At 36.8% G+C, this 16876-nt stretch overlaps 1 protein-coding gene across 1 annotated transcript in view; it reads left to right on the plus strand.

Moving 5' to 3' along the window:
• LOC113540597 (collagen alpha-1(XXV) chain) overlaps positions 1-16876 on the plus strand; it is a 156469-nt gene that overhangs the window by 122934 nt on the left and 16659 nt on the right. The window contains exons 12-20 of the mRNA XM_053233368.1: positions 1579-1623; positions 2230-2256; positions 3563-3607; positions 11454-11486; positions 11635-11670; positions 12734-12778; positions 14854-14916; positions 15966-16034; positions 16744-16788. Of these exons, the coding sequence (XP_053089343.1) occupies positions 1579-1623; positions 2230-2256; positions 3563-3607; positions 11454-11486; positions 11635-11670; positions 12734-12778; positions 14854-14916; positions 15966-16034; positions 16744-16788 (408 nt within the window). The remainder of the gene's footprint in view (positions 1-1578; positions 1624-2229; positions 2257-3562; positions 3608-11453; positions 11487-11634; positions 11671-12733; positions 12779-14853; positions 14917-15965; positions 16035-16743; positions 16789-16876) is intronic.

Consider the following 16876-nt stretch of genomic DNA (forward strand, 5'->3'; position numbering starts at 1 on the left):
TCCAAACACAATCCAGATATAATGTTTCAAAACATGGTCCGAAGACAAAATCCGAAACATATTGCAAAAAGTCAGAAATCCAGAGAACAACAAGGGGATCAAATTTGAGGAAGAAAGAACACAATAACAATAGTAGAAGATGGAAAAATGAAAAAACAGGATCATACACATGAAATGATATGAAAAAAACATGTCTCATAATTCACAGAATTGGCAAAATTCACAAAAGTGGTAAAACTTTGTGAACAAGTTAAAGAAATGACCATTCTTAAATAGCCTGTAAATGGGTGACAAATGGGAAGCAGGAGAGCAAAGATGGAGTTATTATTCAGAATGCTGTGGAAGCAGAACAGGTTTAGAGCTTGCTGGAGGAGGGCATGACACTTCTGCCTTCATGCTTTAAAAATGTCTAAGTTGAAACTGACAGAATGTTCTGTCAAACTCATTTGGGGTTGGAGTAAATTAGTAGACTAAGGTTTGCTGTCTGATCAACCCAGATTAAATAACAGCTCAGTATTATGGTGAAACTCAACACTATGTTGATAATGCTGATCTTGACCTTTCAAAGCTCAATAAGGAATTACAACAACTCATAATCCTTCTTAAAACAGGTCAGATCTTGGAGTGTTCATGGTGTTGTTTCAGTAGGTCCCCTCTTGGGTTTTCTTTGCTTCAAATATGCTGTATCTGGGTCTAAATAAGTTCCTTACTTTTCCTTCCATGCTGAGATTTATCCTCACCTGAATCTCGTGTCGAAACTGTGAAGACAAAACTGCTTTTACATAGAACTCTATTGTAGTGAGGACAAGGTTTTGTCATAGAAAAATGATCATTCCTGTCTGGTATTGTTAGAGTAAGTAAAAAAAAAAAAAGGACAGAGAACATCTGACACACACTAGCAGAGTAATCTTCACAAGCATTTAAATAGATATGAAAAGAAAAGTAGGTTGTGTGTGCATAAGAAACAAAGAAAGACCATTTTCTGACAGGAGACACTTGGAAACATTGCAAAATTGCAAATTCCATGCCTGTATTTGGACTTCTGGGTGCCAAGCCTCATGAAATGCACCTCTGGTGCTGTAAAGTTTCATTATAAAGCAAATTAGTTCCACCATTGAATCATCATGCTGTAGAAATTTGTTTTAAGCCAATTACTTTCACATCATATGAAGAAAAACTTAACTCCAGAAACTAATACATTAGATGTATTTTAGACTAGCATTACTGTAGCATATTGTCTGAAAATTAAGCTTAATTTCTGATAGGTTTTTGAATGTTTTCAGATAAAGAGTATATATTTATAAGCAAAATGCACAGCTAAAGGACTAAAACACAACTCCAGGACTACTGTGGATGTTTAAAACTAGTGGTATGTAAAAGCTAGATATACAGCTCAGAGATATAATTCTACAGCCTATGAAAATAGAAACAGAAAAACTCTACATGCCATGAAAAAAGTCATGACAATGAGAACTCAATAATCTTATCTGGACTCCTGATACTCTTCTGGTGCAACAGATCATGGCTCCCTGTGTGGAGAGATTGAATGGGTCACATTCTGTGTTTTGTTGTTTGTAGGGGGAGGTGGGTATGCCCGGATTAGATGGAATCCCTGGTGCCAAGGTTTGTGGCACGTGACGTGCGTAATTTATCTCCAATCATGGGATCCATTTCATATCTCAGATTTCTCCGATTTGAGGCAGATTTAATGGATTTATGTTGTGACATCAATCACAAGCAGAGTCTATTTTTAACATGAAACCACCAGAAATGTGTTGAAATTTGAAAAATCATCTGACAAAACATCTATGTGACTCCCAATCATCATCATTACAAATGCAAGAAATTGCAAGAATATTGAATATCATCAGCCACTGTTCCAAACTGTTCCACTCTACTTGATTTTCATATGGATTGTGTCCATCATTGCAAATATTTACATCTCATTTCAAATATTGCTGTCTGTCTTGCCTCTGTGCACTATATCATACCCTCTGTATCTGCATGTGAATGTTTACTTTAAAGTGAGGCACAATGCCTAGGGAAGTGGTCATCAATTACTTCTGAGGTCATCTGTGGAAGAAATAGCTGTAACATGAGCTTCATTTCTTAATTGAATGTGAACTTAATCATAGATATAATCTAAACAGGCAATGTGCTTTTATTTTCCTTACTCCTGCACTGTCTGACCTCTGAACTCTTAACATGTGTGATTTTCTTTTCAACTAGGGTGACAAAGGAGAGCAAGGTGAAAAGGTAAAGCCATGTTCCTGCATTCATACGTTACGCTAGATGACAAACTCTCCTAGGTTGAAGGTACTTCGTAAACAAAAAAAAAAAAACTAAATACGAATATGAATCAAGACAAATCCAACTAAACAACGAAGTTCCAATGAACAGTAAAGCTATATGACATGCTGAACTCTTCCACTAGCTTGTTCAATACTTTGATTAACGAATACCATTACATGTAGATTGTATTACAGATTAAATTATAAGTGTGGACAGAAGCTATAAACTGTGGATCTGGTCCAATTTTATTATGGAACAAAGAGCAAGTCGAATTTTCTGAACATAAATTTCTTAATATGTAGTTTGTCATCAGATTGTCTAGATGTACATGACCCACCTGTTGAAAGAGAGTCCCTTTCCCATGCTGTAATGATGGCTGGAAACTAGGAAGAAAGAGCATATCCTGTGGAAAGGACATATAGAACATACAGAAATTTAGCGCTTTGGGAATTAAGTCGCCTTTCACGTTGCCTTTTATTCTAATCACAAGCAGCCAATTATATTGTTTCTGAATTTATTCTTTGTTTAGACCTTGTTGATGCTGTCCCAATATGCTCACTTAAGCTTTAGACTAATGATTTCAATTTCTGCAGACAATGCTTGAAAAGAAAACATGTATAATGGGCTTGAAAAGGTAGAAAAGGATTCTATGAATCAGCTAATGTGTTGTAAAATTAGTCATAAGCAGCAGGAAGGCTCTTTGAGTATGGATACATTCAGAGTTTCTCTCTCTCTCTCTCTCTCTCTCTCTCTCTCTCTTGCTATTAAAGAAGTGCTTAAACAAAAACATAGCAGGCAAATACACAGTAAAGTCAGTTTATTTTGCACATGCATACCAACTTAATCTTCACCTATCATCATTCCCTGTTAAAGAATATTTCATCACCTGTTTAATAAAACAGTTTATGTCAGTAACCAAAGTAAGCATACAAATTGAAGCTATGATAAGTGAACAAAAACAGTGAACCTTTCTTTCTTAAAGAAATTCGTAAATCCTCTGACCAAGGATATGGCTGTGGCATCTGCCTATTAAATAAATGCACGTCCTTCAGGCTAAAAACAAAGGATCAAAATATTCTGCGAGTAGTTTGGCACTGTGACTCAAAAATTTGCTTTTCATCTAAAATCTGGAAGCTAAATACTGTCCCAACTGCAATACAATAATGATAATGCTCTAAAACTTAAGAGGGCTGAATGGCAGACCTTATTAAGTGATATTATTATATTTTTCCTTATATTTTCTTATATTACTTTTTGCCTTTTCTTATAGGGTGACATGGGAGAAGAGGGGCCAAAGGGCAATGTTGGTGAGAAGGTAAGCCTGCACAAGGACATGTCTATGCAACTGTAACTGACTAGTGAACTTAATCCTTCATATGGTATTCATAAGTTGCCATAAGTTTTTGCTACTCAGTGGATCAGGCTAAAGGTTGAACAAAAGGGGCTGAAATGTCTGCAGCAGTAGTGTACAAGTCATTACTTTGTTTTTGCATTTAAACTTTTATCACATGCCTAAATATACTGTGTTTACTGGATTCTAACATTCAGATGCTCCTAAACAAATGATTATGAAGTATGAGTTTGTAACTAATCAGCAAAGACTGTACTAGCTTTTCCCATTTAATACATTTAATATGGAAAAATAACTTCACTGAAATATTTCAGAGAAAAAAAATCTTTGTTTACACTAAATGTCTAATGTTCTGTTCTGTTGGAAATATTCCTTAACTGTTAAATTATTTTGGAAACTTCAAAAATCATTTGCCTGCTTCTATACGTTTGGCTTATAGTGTATATGACTGAGCACTTTCATAAACCCATACAAGACAGTAAAAAAGTAATAATTTTGACTCCAGATCAGCAGTGGGTAAAGACATACTGTTGATCCAAGCTATATTATATATACATGCCGTAGATAATGCCTCTCTGAGGGCTATGTTGGGAGGTTCCCAAGTTGAAGTAGAACCCCTAAGCATTAGATCAGCACAATTACTCTTGTATGCTCTTTCCGTGTCATTGCGCTCTTTGCCAGACAAAGCCATTCACAAAACATATTTGACAGGCCTAATTCTAAAATCACAAGATACCAAAATGTACAACAGTTTGTCTCACTGCCATCAAAAAATGAAAATGTTTAAACCTCACATAATGTAGTCACGGAGGGTGTGTACTTTCTTCACACTACATTAAGGGGGTGGGGATCCTTATAGACTGTGGAACAGAAATGTACCCAGTATGTCTCCACCAATTTATTACACATTGGAGTACAACCATTTTTTTTTACCATTATGGACATTCTTAGTCAAAGTGGTACTGTGTACAGCAGCCAAGTTAAAAAAAAAAAAAGGCGTTGTAGGAAACAGATGCGGGACCATTTCCATGCATGGAAGGCAGTCCAAAAAAGAAATTGGGCTACAATAAAACTTTGTTGCCTGAAAAAAGCTTTGATCTCATCTACCTTGCTGCAATAAAACAGTTAAAATGAAAGGGGGGATATGAATAAGGAAGCAGGTATCATGGAAAATAAAATGCCTTACACATTTTCTTGACTGACATGCAGAATTCCTACTGTACTCTTTCATCTAGAAAAAAGGAAAAATCCTCCTGACATTCATCATATTGTTCATACTGCAGAGCCATGAACATTTGAATTATAGCACAACCTTTGAGCAGCTTTTGAAAAGTGGTGGGTAAAGACAAGTTGTGTCTAAATCACTTAAATACAATAATTTACCCAGAGGAAAATGTACCATCTACTATATGTACATGTGTAAAAGAGAAGACAGAAAGTCTTCTTGAACATCATGGTGCCTGCATGTTTTCCATGTTTGTCACCTAATGACCCCGTTCTTGGATAAAAGACTGCCATCATATACTGAATTGATTAGAACAGACATTTTAAGTGTGATTCACCACTGACTAAGGGCACTGATGCATTGCATCCTTGTCTAGCTTATATAGTTAAAGTGCACTCTGTCATGATTTGGAAATAATGTCTGAAGTTTTCCATAAAGGTTTGTCAATAGTGAGTTGTGAAGTTCTCATGGTAGATGCAGGTCTGTTGACATGTCCATTCAGTAGATGCCAAGATTTGGGTTTATAAATTCAAGGAAAAATAAGAGAATCTGGCTCACAAAGGTAACACTGTAACAACAAGGCAAGAAAGAATAAATAATGAAACCAGGGATTTAGGGTTGCGAGATTATGTCCAAATGTTTGATAGGATGTGTGCAAGGGACAGAGTAACTAAAAAATAATTCATCTTGCTTGAGTGGAACTTGATGTCTGCTATAGCTGCTGTGGCTTGAGTGTGACAGATGAGGTGAAATATGTTGTTTGAGACAGTTATTAACAATGCAATGTCACTCATAAATTGACTTCAACCAGCAAAAGGACTGTGGGAAAATGTGTTAAACTCCGACTTTCTTTATACTCTGATAATAATTCATTAAAAAAGATTTATTTCATAGTTTAAACTGGTAATAAAACATTTGACGTGTATAAATATTTAATTGGGTATGAAATTTGCTGAGATCGCAGAGGTGGAAAAATGCATTTTGGTCAAAACATTGTACACGTAAACGCTAATTGGATTGCAAGAAAGCATTTAATGAATATGAGAGTTAGGCCAGTGACACAGTTTCCATGTAGCGCCTCACAGTCTTGAAGTCAAATCTTATTCCAGTCATCTGCCAGCAACCATACTGCCCTGCTTGCCTCTGGACTATTGAGAACGCCTGTAGCTACAAATTCTCATGTTCTGCTAAGAATAATCATTTTAGCCAAGCTGACGTAGTTTAAACAACTGGGCACCAAAGAGGCACAACCAAACTACAGCTATAACTTTAACTGTAACTAGCACTCATCACCTCTTCAGCTGAGCTTTTGTGGCAGAATGAATCACTCTTCCGATTACATGTGATGAGAAAACTGAGACACTCCAATGCTATTGCCTATTTCAGGATGAAAATGAAATGGAATTCTTCTTTCACTTATTTTTAAACCATAGTTTATGGTATTGACATCCTAAACTTATCCATTTTGTTAAGGTCCTCTACTTAAGGCTGTAGTCAAGACTGCCACTGCCAAGTCCTAGACAAGTCCAAGACCAGGATTAACTGAGATTGAGTCAAGACTGAGTCTTAAGCGAGCTGAGGCTATGTCAGGATTGATTCCAAATGAAAGTGATACTGAGACCAGATTAAGACTATCAAAAATGATCAAACCCTTTTTAAAACCACGCCTTACCTTCAGGTAGTTGACTGCATTCACGCATTGCGGCAATGATTAGGCTATGTTTTCTGCAAGAAGGAATTATTTGTTGCAAAACATTGTATATGTGAAAAGAAAAGACAACGTGAACGTTATTTACACATATTCTCAGTCGAGACCATGACAGTGTTACTGAGGCCAATGTGCAACACTGAGACAAGTCCAAGTCAATACAGAAATCAAGTCCAAGACTGGACTCAAGTCCTATAGCACTACATATAGTACTTTCTGCGCCTTTCTCTCTCTCTGTGAACTTATACTGATGTTGTCACCACCAAAATTAGTTGGACTCTTACCAATGAAACTTCACACCAGACTAAAGTGGATTTAAGCAGACAGCAAATTTCCAGGAATAAATTGACTATGAGCAAATGGATTAACTAACTTTATTGTGAAGATCATTCACATAAGAGCCTTTTTTCCCATTTCTACCACATGCTTAAACTGGCCATTAAACAGGTTATACTATATGGCCAAAGGTTTGTGGACACCTGACCATCACACCCGTATTTGCTATTTGAATGTCCCATTCCAGAGTTAATCCCCCTTTGCTGTTATAATAAACTCCACTCTTCTGGGAAGGCTTTCCACTAGATTTTGGAGCATGGCTTTGCCCATTCAGCCACAAGAGCATTAGTGAGGTTAGGCACTGATGCCCCTTAGTTCCAGTGAAGGGAAATTGTGATACTACAGAATACAAAGACATTCTATACAATTGTGTACTGTGGGAGCAGTTTGGGTGTGATGGTCAGATATCCACAAATGTTTGGCCATATAGTATATGTAAATGTGATTTGGTTTGGAATGTGCTGTCCCTGTGCAATCGTTGATTTTTTATCGCTTGTTTTGGAAAAGATTTGGGTAAGTCTCTTACTTGAAGCTTTGATAAACTAAATAGCAAACATTTGAAATTTCTCAGTGACTTTTCACACTCCTACCTGGCAAAAGGATAGTGACGATTTCCCTGTCAAAGTCCACATGTAATGTTAGCATACACAGTTGTGCAGGAAAATCATGGGAATGGAAGCTTTTCTTGTTCAGTTGACATGACTTCTTTGGGCCTAAAATGGAATAGCTGCTATATGTCAAGTTGTTTCCCTCCACAAAATGTGCTGGATAAAAAAAATCACAGGTACACATGAGAATGCATTTTGAAGTCATGAATACACTTTAGTCTTTTAATGTATACGACTCTATAAATTAAAAAAGAGGCCTGTTTTGATGTAGGAAATAGCACTCTCCTACATGCCAAATAACAACAATACAATACTAAATGACAAGTTTGCATGAAACAATGAGATCCAGTAAAAATATAATTTAAAAAATAATGCTCTTTTTAATTGTGAATACTTTTATTATCAAGTTCAGCTTGAAGTATTCATCTACCACAATGCATTTGGTTACACAAGCATCCATATAAAATTTAAATGACAAGCAATGAATGTGGTAGCATACATGGGCTGAGCTGTTTAGTGATATCCAGCTGTAACTAGTAATCCAGTTTATGGCTAGCAGAAAATGCAAAAATTAAGTATGCCTTGTGCACTCTCATTAATGACTCTAATAAAACCCAGGGCATGCATTCCTCAGCAACTTCTGAATGCAGAACGCATGTGGAAACTCAAATTCAGCAGCAGGCAGAGGGCCCAGCCTTCCCGCTCTCACTCACTGACTTTCCCACCAGCACTAATCATCTGCTGCCCTCTGTTCCCCTTTTGCACATCACATCCCAGAGGAAGATTAAACTCTCTCCCAGTGATCATTATTGGCCACACATTTTATTTCTGTTGTTCCATTTAAAAAAAGAGACACCCCACTAAAAACGCCTGCTGCTTCCCTCCAGGATGTTTGACAGAGCACTGTGTGTTTATAGGCAGGAGCCATCTGTCATATGTATGGCGGTGTGGGAAAACCCAACGGATGTCGCTGTGGCTCAATTCTGGCAAATAGCCATAAAAGACAAAAAAAAAAAGGATTTTGGCCTATCTCTGCTTTAAGAAATGATAAATATATTTCACCATTAAATTATTTAAATTTACGTTAAGCTTGCCTAGGCTGTCTAAGTGTGATTTCCTCAGACAGTGAAAGTCATGGTTTGATCAGGTTGTTTGATAGCAAAGTGACATAGTGAAAATGACTCATTAATTAATTCAGTTTGTAATCAGATACCAACTGTTAAAGAGTTGCACCTGCATCTATAGAGGATCTGTGTACTTTCAACACTGAGATGGTTAGCGTGGGCATTTACAGACTACTTAGATTATAATCGGGATTCTTTGTCAGGTATATACATAAAAATATAGGATAAAACATTAAGGATTCTGGTAGCTGGACCATATCTGGACTGAATAGACAGGCTCTTGCTGCTTTTATTTCTTAATGTGACGAATGATACTGCATCCTTTTGCAAGTGTTTGTAACTATTATTTGGCATTTACTGTTTACTAGATTCGTAGAAAAACAGATTGAATCTAGAACCTTTAAAGTCATGGAAGCGAAGAACCCTTAACCTTCCAAAGAACCCTTGAAGAAAGGAGTGCATTTCTCTCTTTTTTCTCTCTGGATCTACAGTATGTGCACTTATGAGCTGACATACATAAATCTAGCAAGTTAAAATCTTTTTTTTTCTTTACTTATTTTTTTATGAAACTAAAAAAAATCACTTGTGGACAATTTTTGATGAATTGAAACCCATGATGACAATATAGAAACCACAATAAGAGCAAACAAAACATGAAAATATCCTCACTGCACTAATGCTTTTCATATGAAAAGATCTCTTTTGAGTTATTGATACTATAGTGTTTGGCCTGAAACAATGTACAATATTAGTTTTATTTTTAGAACAAAATAAGAAAGAGATCAGTTACCCCTGTTATTAAATCAAAAGCAGACTTTCTACACTATCATCTCAGCTTTCATTCCATGCTAGAGAGAAGTTGTTGCATTCATAAGGCTAGTGATAGAAATTGTTGATTGTTCATAAAAGTAGTTTGTTGGAGCAGAAACACTGAGGATTCAGACTCAGATATTTGTAATGATTGAATTATTGTTGTTAATATTATTATACATAACTGTGGGAAAGCTCTTATTATTTCATCTTCATCAGGATGCACACTATAATCCATAAATTGTAATTATAGATGTCAAATAGTCTCATTTTTGGAAATTGCCCGGGTCCATTTGTCAAAACAATGTCTTAATATAGTGACAGACTTTGAGAAGCATTGTACTGTGCTTTAGCAGCAATGGGACACTTAAAAGGGACACTTTTCTTTTAAAGGTTCACTAATTAGTGGATCTAAACATTCACTGGCATATTATGGTGGCATATTACATCAGGAGCTAATAAAATCTGACATAACTAGCTTGCAGAGAAAATAGAAACTTTCATATACTCATTCATCTTCAGTGACTACTTCACCCTGGTCAGGGTCATTGTGGATCCACAGCCTATCCCGGGAACACTGGACATGAGGCAGGAATACACCCTATATGGAATGCCAGTCCATCACAGGGCAACTCATACGCACGTAGGGTCACCAATACACTTAGCAGCATGTTCTTGGGAAGCGACAGGAAATTTAATAACTTGGAGGCAACCCACATGGACACTGGGAGTATATATGTAACTCCACACAGACAGTAACTGAAGGTTGTGAATTTAAATCCAAACATTGCCAAGTTGCCAGTGTTTGGTGCTTGAGCAGGCTGTTTGTCCATAAACTCTTCTCCTTGTCTCAGTTATCACTTGTACATTTTGAGATATGCCTTCACTCACTGCCATTTAACACTCTAGTTCTATTTCTATTACTCAGTATTAAATAATCTGTTTGTTTTGTGATTTTTTTCTTGCAACATGATGGTCTTACTAGAGTTGTATATATGATCTTACTAGAGTAAGTGCTGTATATCCTATATAAAATTTGCTTCAGCTTTGATGTTGCACTGCGTTCTCAGGCAATGTATCACTTGGACACAAGGGTTATTGTGTAGCAGAACAGATTTTCCATCACACCTGTGTATCAGCTGTGCCAGCCTTCACACCATGATTCAACTCAGCAATAACAATACATATTACTGTGGATGTTTGTCATTTGCTTGGTTTGGAAAAGCGTAAACTTAATTGGACACTGATACTTTGAAGTGAGTGAGTGGTTTAGCAGATATGTGCTAACTTATACACTATCTGGCTATCTAGAACTTTTTGAATAGCCGCAAATCCAAATGTGTTTACGCACTAAATCTTGCTATCGTGTGCTCTTATATAAAATACAGTGTGTCCCAAAAGTCTCCATATATGGGGGACTGTGGATGCCAGCACCACGTTGGTTGTGCCTTCATCAGTGGATGATCATGGACGTCCACTTCTTGGTTGGTCCGCAACACTTCCAATCTTTTTGAATTTGTTAATAAGTTTGGTGACAGCGTTGTGTGTGATGTGCTTGCCATGTTTCCATCGCAACCTTGCGACAGCTTCCTGATCCAGCCTTGAGAATGATTTCAATACGTTCTTCTTTTGTCAACGGCATTCTTAAAGGCTTTCTGAAAAAATATGTAATATAATAATATAATATAAAGTAAGTATGAAAAATTTTGGAAGACATTTTGCTAAAAAGTGTTAATTTCCCCTATGTATGGACACTTTTGGGACACCCTGTAGATTTATTAGACTTAAATAAGGAAATATTTTACCTTTACTCAGTTGTCACTATCAGGCCAGGCAGTTTGTAATGAGTTTTTAGGTGTATTTCTTCCCTCATACACATTTATGGATTACCTGCATGAAAGATAACAGGAACTGAATGTTTAAATGGCTCAAAGGACAGGAAATGCTAACACATTTTCTTGGTATTTGCAATTTAAAATATTTTGATTTTTATCCTCAGGGTGATGCGGGGTCTTCTGCTGCTGGCATTAAGGTAAAATTTACTCCAGAATTTTATTCATCTTTTGGTTGTGATTACTTTCTGAAGTTTGGTTTATATATTTATTTAGCACACTCACCGCTATTTTATTTGTGTCGTCATTTGCCTTATGGTTTAACTCTTTTGCCTTATGGTATTACAGGGTGAACCAGGTGAACCAGGACGAAGTGGGCAAAAGGTAAAACAACACGAGCTAAATGTGGCTCAAAGACATGTTAAACATGTTTTACAAAATGCAACATTGAGATAATAATATTAAACATTTTTATTAGGATGCTGTTTATATCATATTTCAAAATGATGTGCTTACGTGAGAGCACTGTTTGCCTCTGATAACCATAACTTATGTTGCACTGAGGAAGAATCCAGGCAGAAAATGGACATCTTTGTAAGCTCTACTACCAAACACTTTTCCCCATCAACGCCATGTCTGAATATTACACTACAGCCATTTAGTCTATTTATTTCATTGTGTTTCACACTGTGCTCTATAACTGGTACTGATTTCTCATGAAAGAACGGATAATCTACTCTGAATAATTCATACAAGTGAAATTAAGTGAGACTTGGAGAGTAGCTATTTCTGAGGAGACTAGTTCATCATATTTTCAATGCTTTATGGAGATGCAGTGGTAATGTGCAAGTCTCAATCTGTCGCCTGAGATCTGTTTTGAAAAAAATGTTCCTACTTACATTCCCTATGCGTATTAATTTTAATAGAGCATGAATGCCTAACTAACAATGAAAATTTTTTTTAATGATATGTTAATGCTTTTGAGGACTCAGCTTTTCTTCACCACTTTCTCATGATTTACTTAGCCTCCAGAGCAGTAATTATAGACCTATGTCTGTTGAGAACCATAACAGTGACTTTAGAGATAAGAATGAGTCACCACAGAATTCAGAAATGTGGTCTATTATCCACTTTGCATGCATGCTAAACATAATTCAGTTTGAACATGCTGGTTGACACAATGACCAAGGGAATTGCAATTCCTGAAAATGTGCACAAGATTTCCATGGAAGTCACCCAACTGAAACATCCTTAAACGCCCAATTCTGTTAGCTTCCACAACAGCGAACTGATGATTGTCACGTTGGTCAAAACACAGAGGTCTGATTTAGTGGTGTAGTGGACAGTGAGTGAAACCTTTAGTGGTTGAGCTGGTTTTCCAGGCTCAGGGCCAGGAGTGGAGGCTTAGCTTGGTTTGGCTGTAATTTCTTGCACTTTTCCTGTGTAGGGAGAACCAGGACTTCCAGGGCTGCCTGGACTTCCCGGAATAAAGGTAAATGTTGCTGTGTCTTCATCCATAAACCTTCTCAATTTGGCGCAGTAAAATCACTAGTGATGTATTGACTCCTATATAGTTAGAAATAAAATGTAGAAATCTGATTGAGTTCTGTAGGAGCTAATCCTGGTGATTTAACTGTACACCCATTCCCATAATCCACCTACACAGCGGCCTAACACCAGTCCATGACTCACTGCAGTTCGTTGTACTTGTGGCAGGGTGTCTATGGCTTGATTACACTTATTTTGTCATGGTTAACTAAATTCCTTAGATTTATGTGTGGCACTAGCTAGCATAAAGACATTATTTGGATGTGAGCTAACATCTTCTGTTTTGCAATCAATCATTGATGCAGTTCAAGCAACAGAACAGGCTTTAATAGAGACAGATTCATGTGTAAACATTTTCCCACTTCCAATTTACCAGTAATCCACCAGATACTATGTAATGTGCATTTTATTACTGGGGTTGGAGTTTTAATACATACATTTAGTGTTAATTTATTCCTTGATGCTTTAATATAGCACTTTGCTTGAACACTATAACATGTGAATGCAGGCATGAGATGATGCTTGTGGCTATTTTGTTTTGTTTGGCTGCACCACTTTTTTGTATGCTTGTATCCTGCTGGTCTTGTAAAAATACTTGCCATTTTTATAACCCGTTTACTTAAGGGCTGACAGCTTTTGGATGCTAACACTGTTTTGTTATGTAAATTTGGACAAACATTTCACACGTGGAACCCAACACGTACAAAAATCTCTCACAGCTGACAAGTTGACAACGTACCAATATACCAGTACTGGGTGACTTAATGTGAACACAGGACTTACTAATAATAACTTAATTTCTTTTGTGTTATAATTTGAAATGAAACAAGGACTATGAACATACACAGCACACACAAACTGCACTTTTTACAATGCTATTCTCACGCTCCTATTACTGAGGACTCTTGTTTAATAGTGATGCTTTTCATTTAGTTTTACGTCTACCCACTGGCGTCCATTTTTCTAATAATGCAAATAATTTACCAGAAAAATATCAATATTTCATTTTCCAGTCATTTTGCAAACCTAAATGTGAGAAAACACACATAATTTATACTCATGGTTCTGTGGTATTATACCACATTATGGAAAAATGAGGTGTTTTTATTCACACCAAATTTATTTCATATTTCTCTCTTTCTTGAAATACGTAACACATACAGCTTTTGTTTTAGGAAGCATCATTCTGCTCCAGTTGTGTGAAAATATGAGCAAATAGGTTTGTCTGCAAGTCCACTCATGCAGTTTGGAAATTTGTGCACTGAAGCAAATTTATTGCATACAATTTACTGCAGCTATGACCATCACTGGGTCAGGAAGCGCACAGTTATGATTGGCTCCCTGCAAATCCTGCCCTCACTCTCCAAGTGACAACTCTCCAACAGTCATAGGTCACTACAGGCCTGAAGCAAGTGCATTTAGCCCAATTCTTCTCTGTCATAGACATATGGACTATAATTACACACAGTGTGTGTTCCTCCCTTACATATACATTTAAGCTTCTTACATTTATGGTAATAGCTTTCTGTGGATACTGTGCAGACTGTAGATCAGAATAGAAAGAAACAAGCAGAATCTTTGACACGTAATATTTTGTGAAATTACATTCTTGTCAATGCAAGATCAGTTTCTGAAAGGTTTTTGTGTGAAGCCCTGGCTTTCTGAAAGTTTTTTGATATTTTAAATATCAAGGCTTTATACCTCACTCAACCACACACTGATGTTGATCAATATTCTCCACAAGGGGGAGCAATTAGCACCTAATGAGTGTTTGGTGCATAACTGTAAGGGATGAACTCATACCAGCTGTTTCCCATAGGTACCCATATGTTTTCGGTGTGCAGTTATTAAACTATAACCCTAATCTACAATCTTACATTGTGTGTCCTTGTGTATTTAAATGTACTCTCTTTGGAAGTGCCATTAATATAGATGTGATGTTTATGGCTATGCATTTTAGATACTAAAAAAATTCTTAATATCAGATTCTTTAGTTTCACAACATTTCCTCCATGACAGGGTGAACCTGGCTTTCTCGGCCCGCAGGGTGAGCCAGGGCTGCCAGGACTACCTGGAACCAAGGTGGGTAAATAAACATTTGCGTGCACACAATTAAACCACACAAATTAGTGTTTCTGTGCTGAATGATACACAGATTATTTAATATTGTGCTCTATTCTGTGGTCACTGTGCTGGACTGGACACTCAACCTGCAGAAATACACCTGTTCTAACTGAAAAAATGAGATCCACTCTCCAGAAACATCCAATTATATAACAACGGATCATCAGTATATATTTTATAATTAATGCAGTGTTCAGGCTAAAGCAATATGTTCATTGGCTGGATTGAGACAAAATCAGTGTCCAGTCATTAGCTGTTAATTTTGGTTCTATTTTCCACATTTTAGGTTTAACATAGTATATGTGTGACAAGGAGAAATGTGAGAAAGGTTAGGCTTCTAGAAGTCCAAAACTGCAAAGTAACTGTGTGCAAACAAAAAGGTGACATTACTGAAGTGAGGATGGCAGACTGCAGGCCAGTCACATGCTTCCACACGGCCATCAGTTGATTCCTAAAGAATCATGTAGTGCAGTGTGCTTTGACAATTATTTAAAAACTAGCTTTCAAAACAAGGATTAGGAACTACAAAGGTTGTATCTAGCTTCCTACACTTTTAAAATAGTTCTATACATACTTGTTCATAATGTTCACTTCTTTAAAGGGTTCTGTTTGGGAACATACACAGAAAGTACAACCTTTACTGACTTTCCAAAGAGACAAATCAAAGAACACAATAGGATACTAATTGATTTTTTTCTAAGAGTGTTAAAAAAAAATTTTTTATTTACCCTCTTGGGGAAACCTGTTAAGGTTCTATGTAGAACACTACAGAGGGTTTCTATTTTGTTTTTTAGAAATGGTTTCATGGACCCCTTTGGAAAAGTAGAATTATTAACAATCCAAGGACACCTTTCAAGACTGTACACCTGAAAGAATGAATATAACTAAATTTTAGTGCTAAGCCTGTCTTTATCATTCAAATATGTAATATCAATATTTAAAAGCGGTTTATGAGTCAGAATGATGTAATAGACTCAGAACATTTTCAGATATGTCTGTTTCAACAGGGAGAGCGAGGAGAGCCGGGGCCGCCAGGAAAGGGTGAACGTGGGGAGACAGGCCCAGTTGGACCAAAGGTCAGCCCTAGCCACAACAGACCCATTCAAAAGACAGAGCACTATGATTATCACTGATTACTAAAAAGTCCTTTAGGCTCCTGCACAGTTCCAGGTGTTTCCCAGTCCCAAAACTGGGTTTTTGTTTCCCCCTAGTGGCCATATAATAGACAGATTGGCCCAGAGGGAAAAACGAAGATAAAGAGAGAAGTGGGGATCAAACAGGGTTCCAGCTGGCATATGTACATTGATCATAAATACTCCTATTCACATTTTGGAGTAGGCAGGATATAAATGACTTGACCAGACCATACAAAGGAAATTACAGGCTTTGAATGAGATTAAGACTTAGGTCCTGATTTTTTTCCCCTTTTCATTTACCGGTGATCTTTTCAAAGAGCAATATGGAATTAATTATCTTTGTATGGTGGGCTGGTTCAACAGGTGGTTTCTGCATCAGTCTAAAGTGTGGTCTGACAAAATATAATAGGAATTTCTCTTACTTACAAGACGTCCCAAAAGAAAACTAAACCCTCCCCCCAAGGAAAAGGTATTCCAGTTTAAATAATCAAGCCTTAATTATAATAATATTTAAAGATAAAAGAGACTAGTCGTGTAAGTAGAGTGGTGTAATGAACATTTGCCATAATTAGGTACCATTGTGTTTTTTACCAAAACTAAATATTAGTGTTGGATAGACTTTTATATTAATGATTGCTGTTTACTCTAGGGAGCACAAGGGGAGCCAGGAACACCAGGCCTCAAAGGATCCAAGGTCAGTCAGATGGTTAAACCTTTTCAATTTATATTAATACACAACTGAATTACTTTACAATGATAGAATTACGGACTACATGGCTGTG

The sequence above is a fragment of the Pangasianodon hypophthalmus genome, chromosome 4, assembly GCF_027358585.1.
Source record: "Pangasianodon hypophthalmus isolate fPanHyp1 chromosome 4, fPanHyp1.pri, whole genome shotgun sequence".
Taxonomy (NCBI): Eukaryota; Metazoa; Chordata; class Actinopteri; order Siluriformes; family Pangasiidae; genus Pangasianodon; species Pangasianodon hypophthalmus.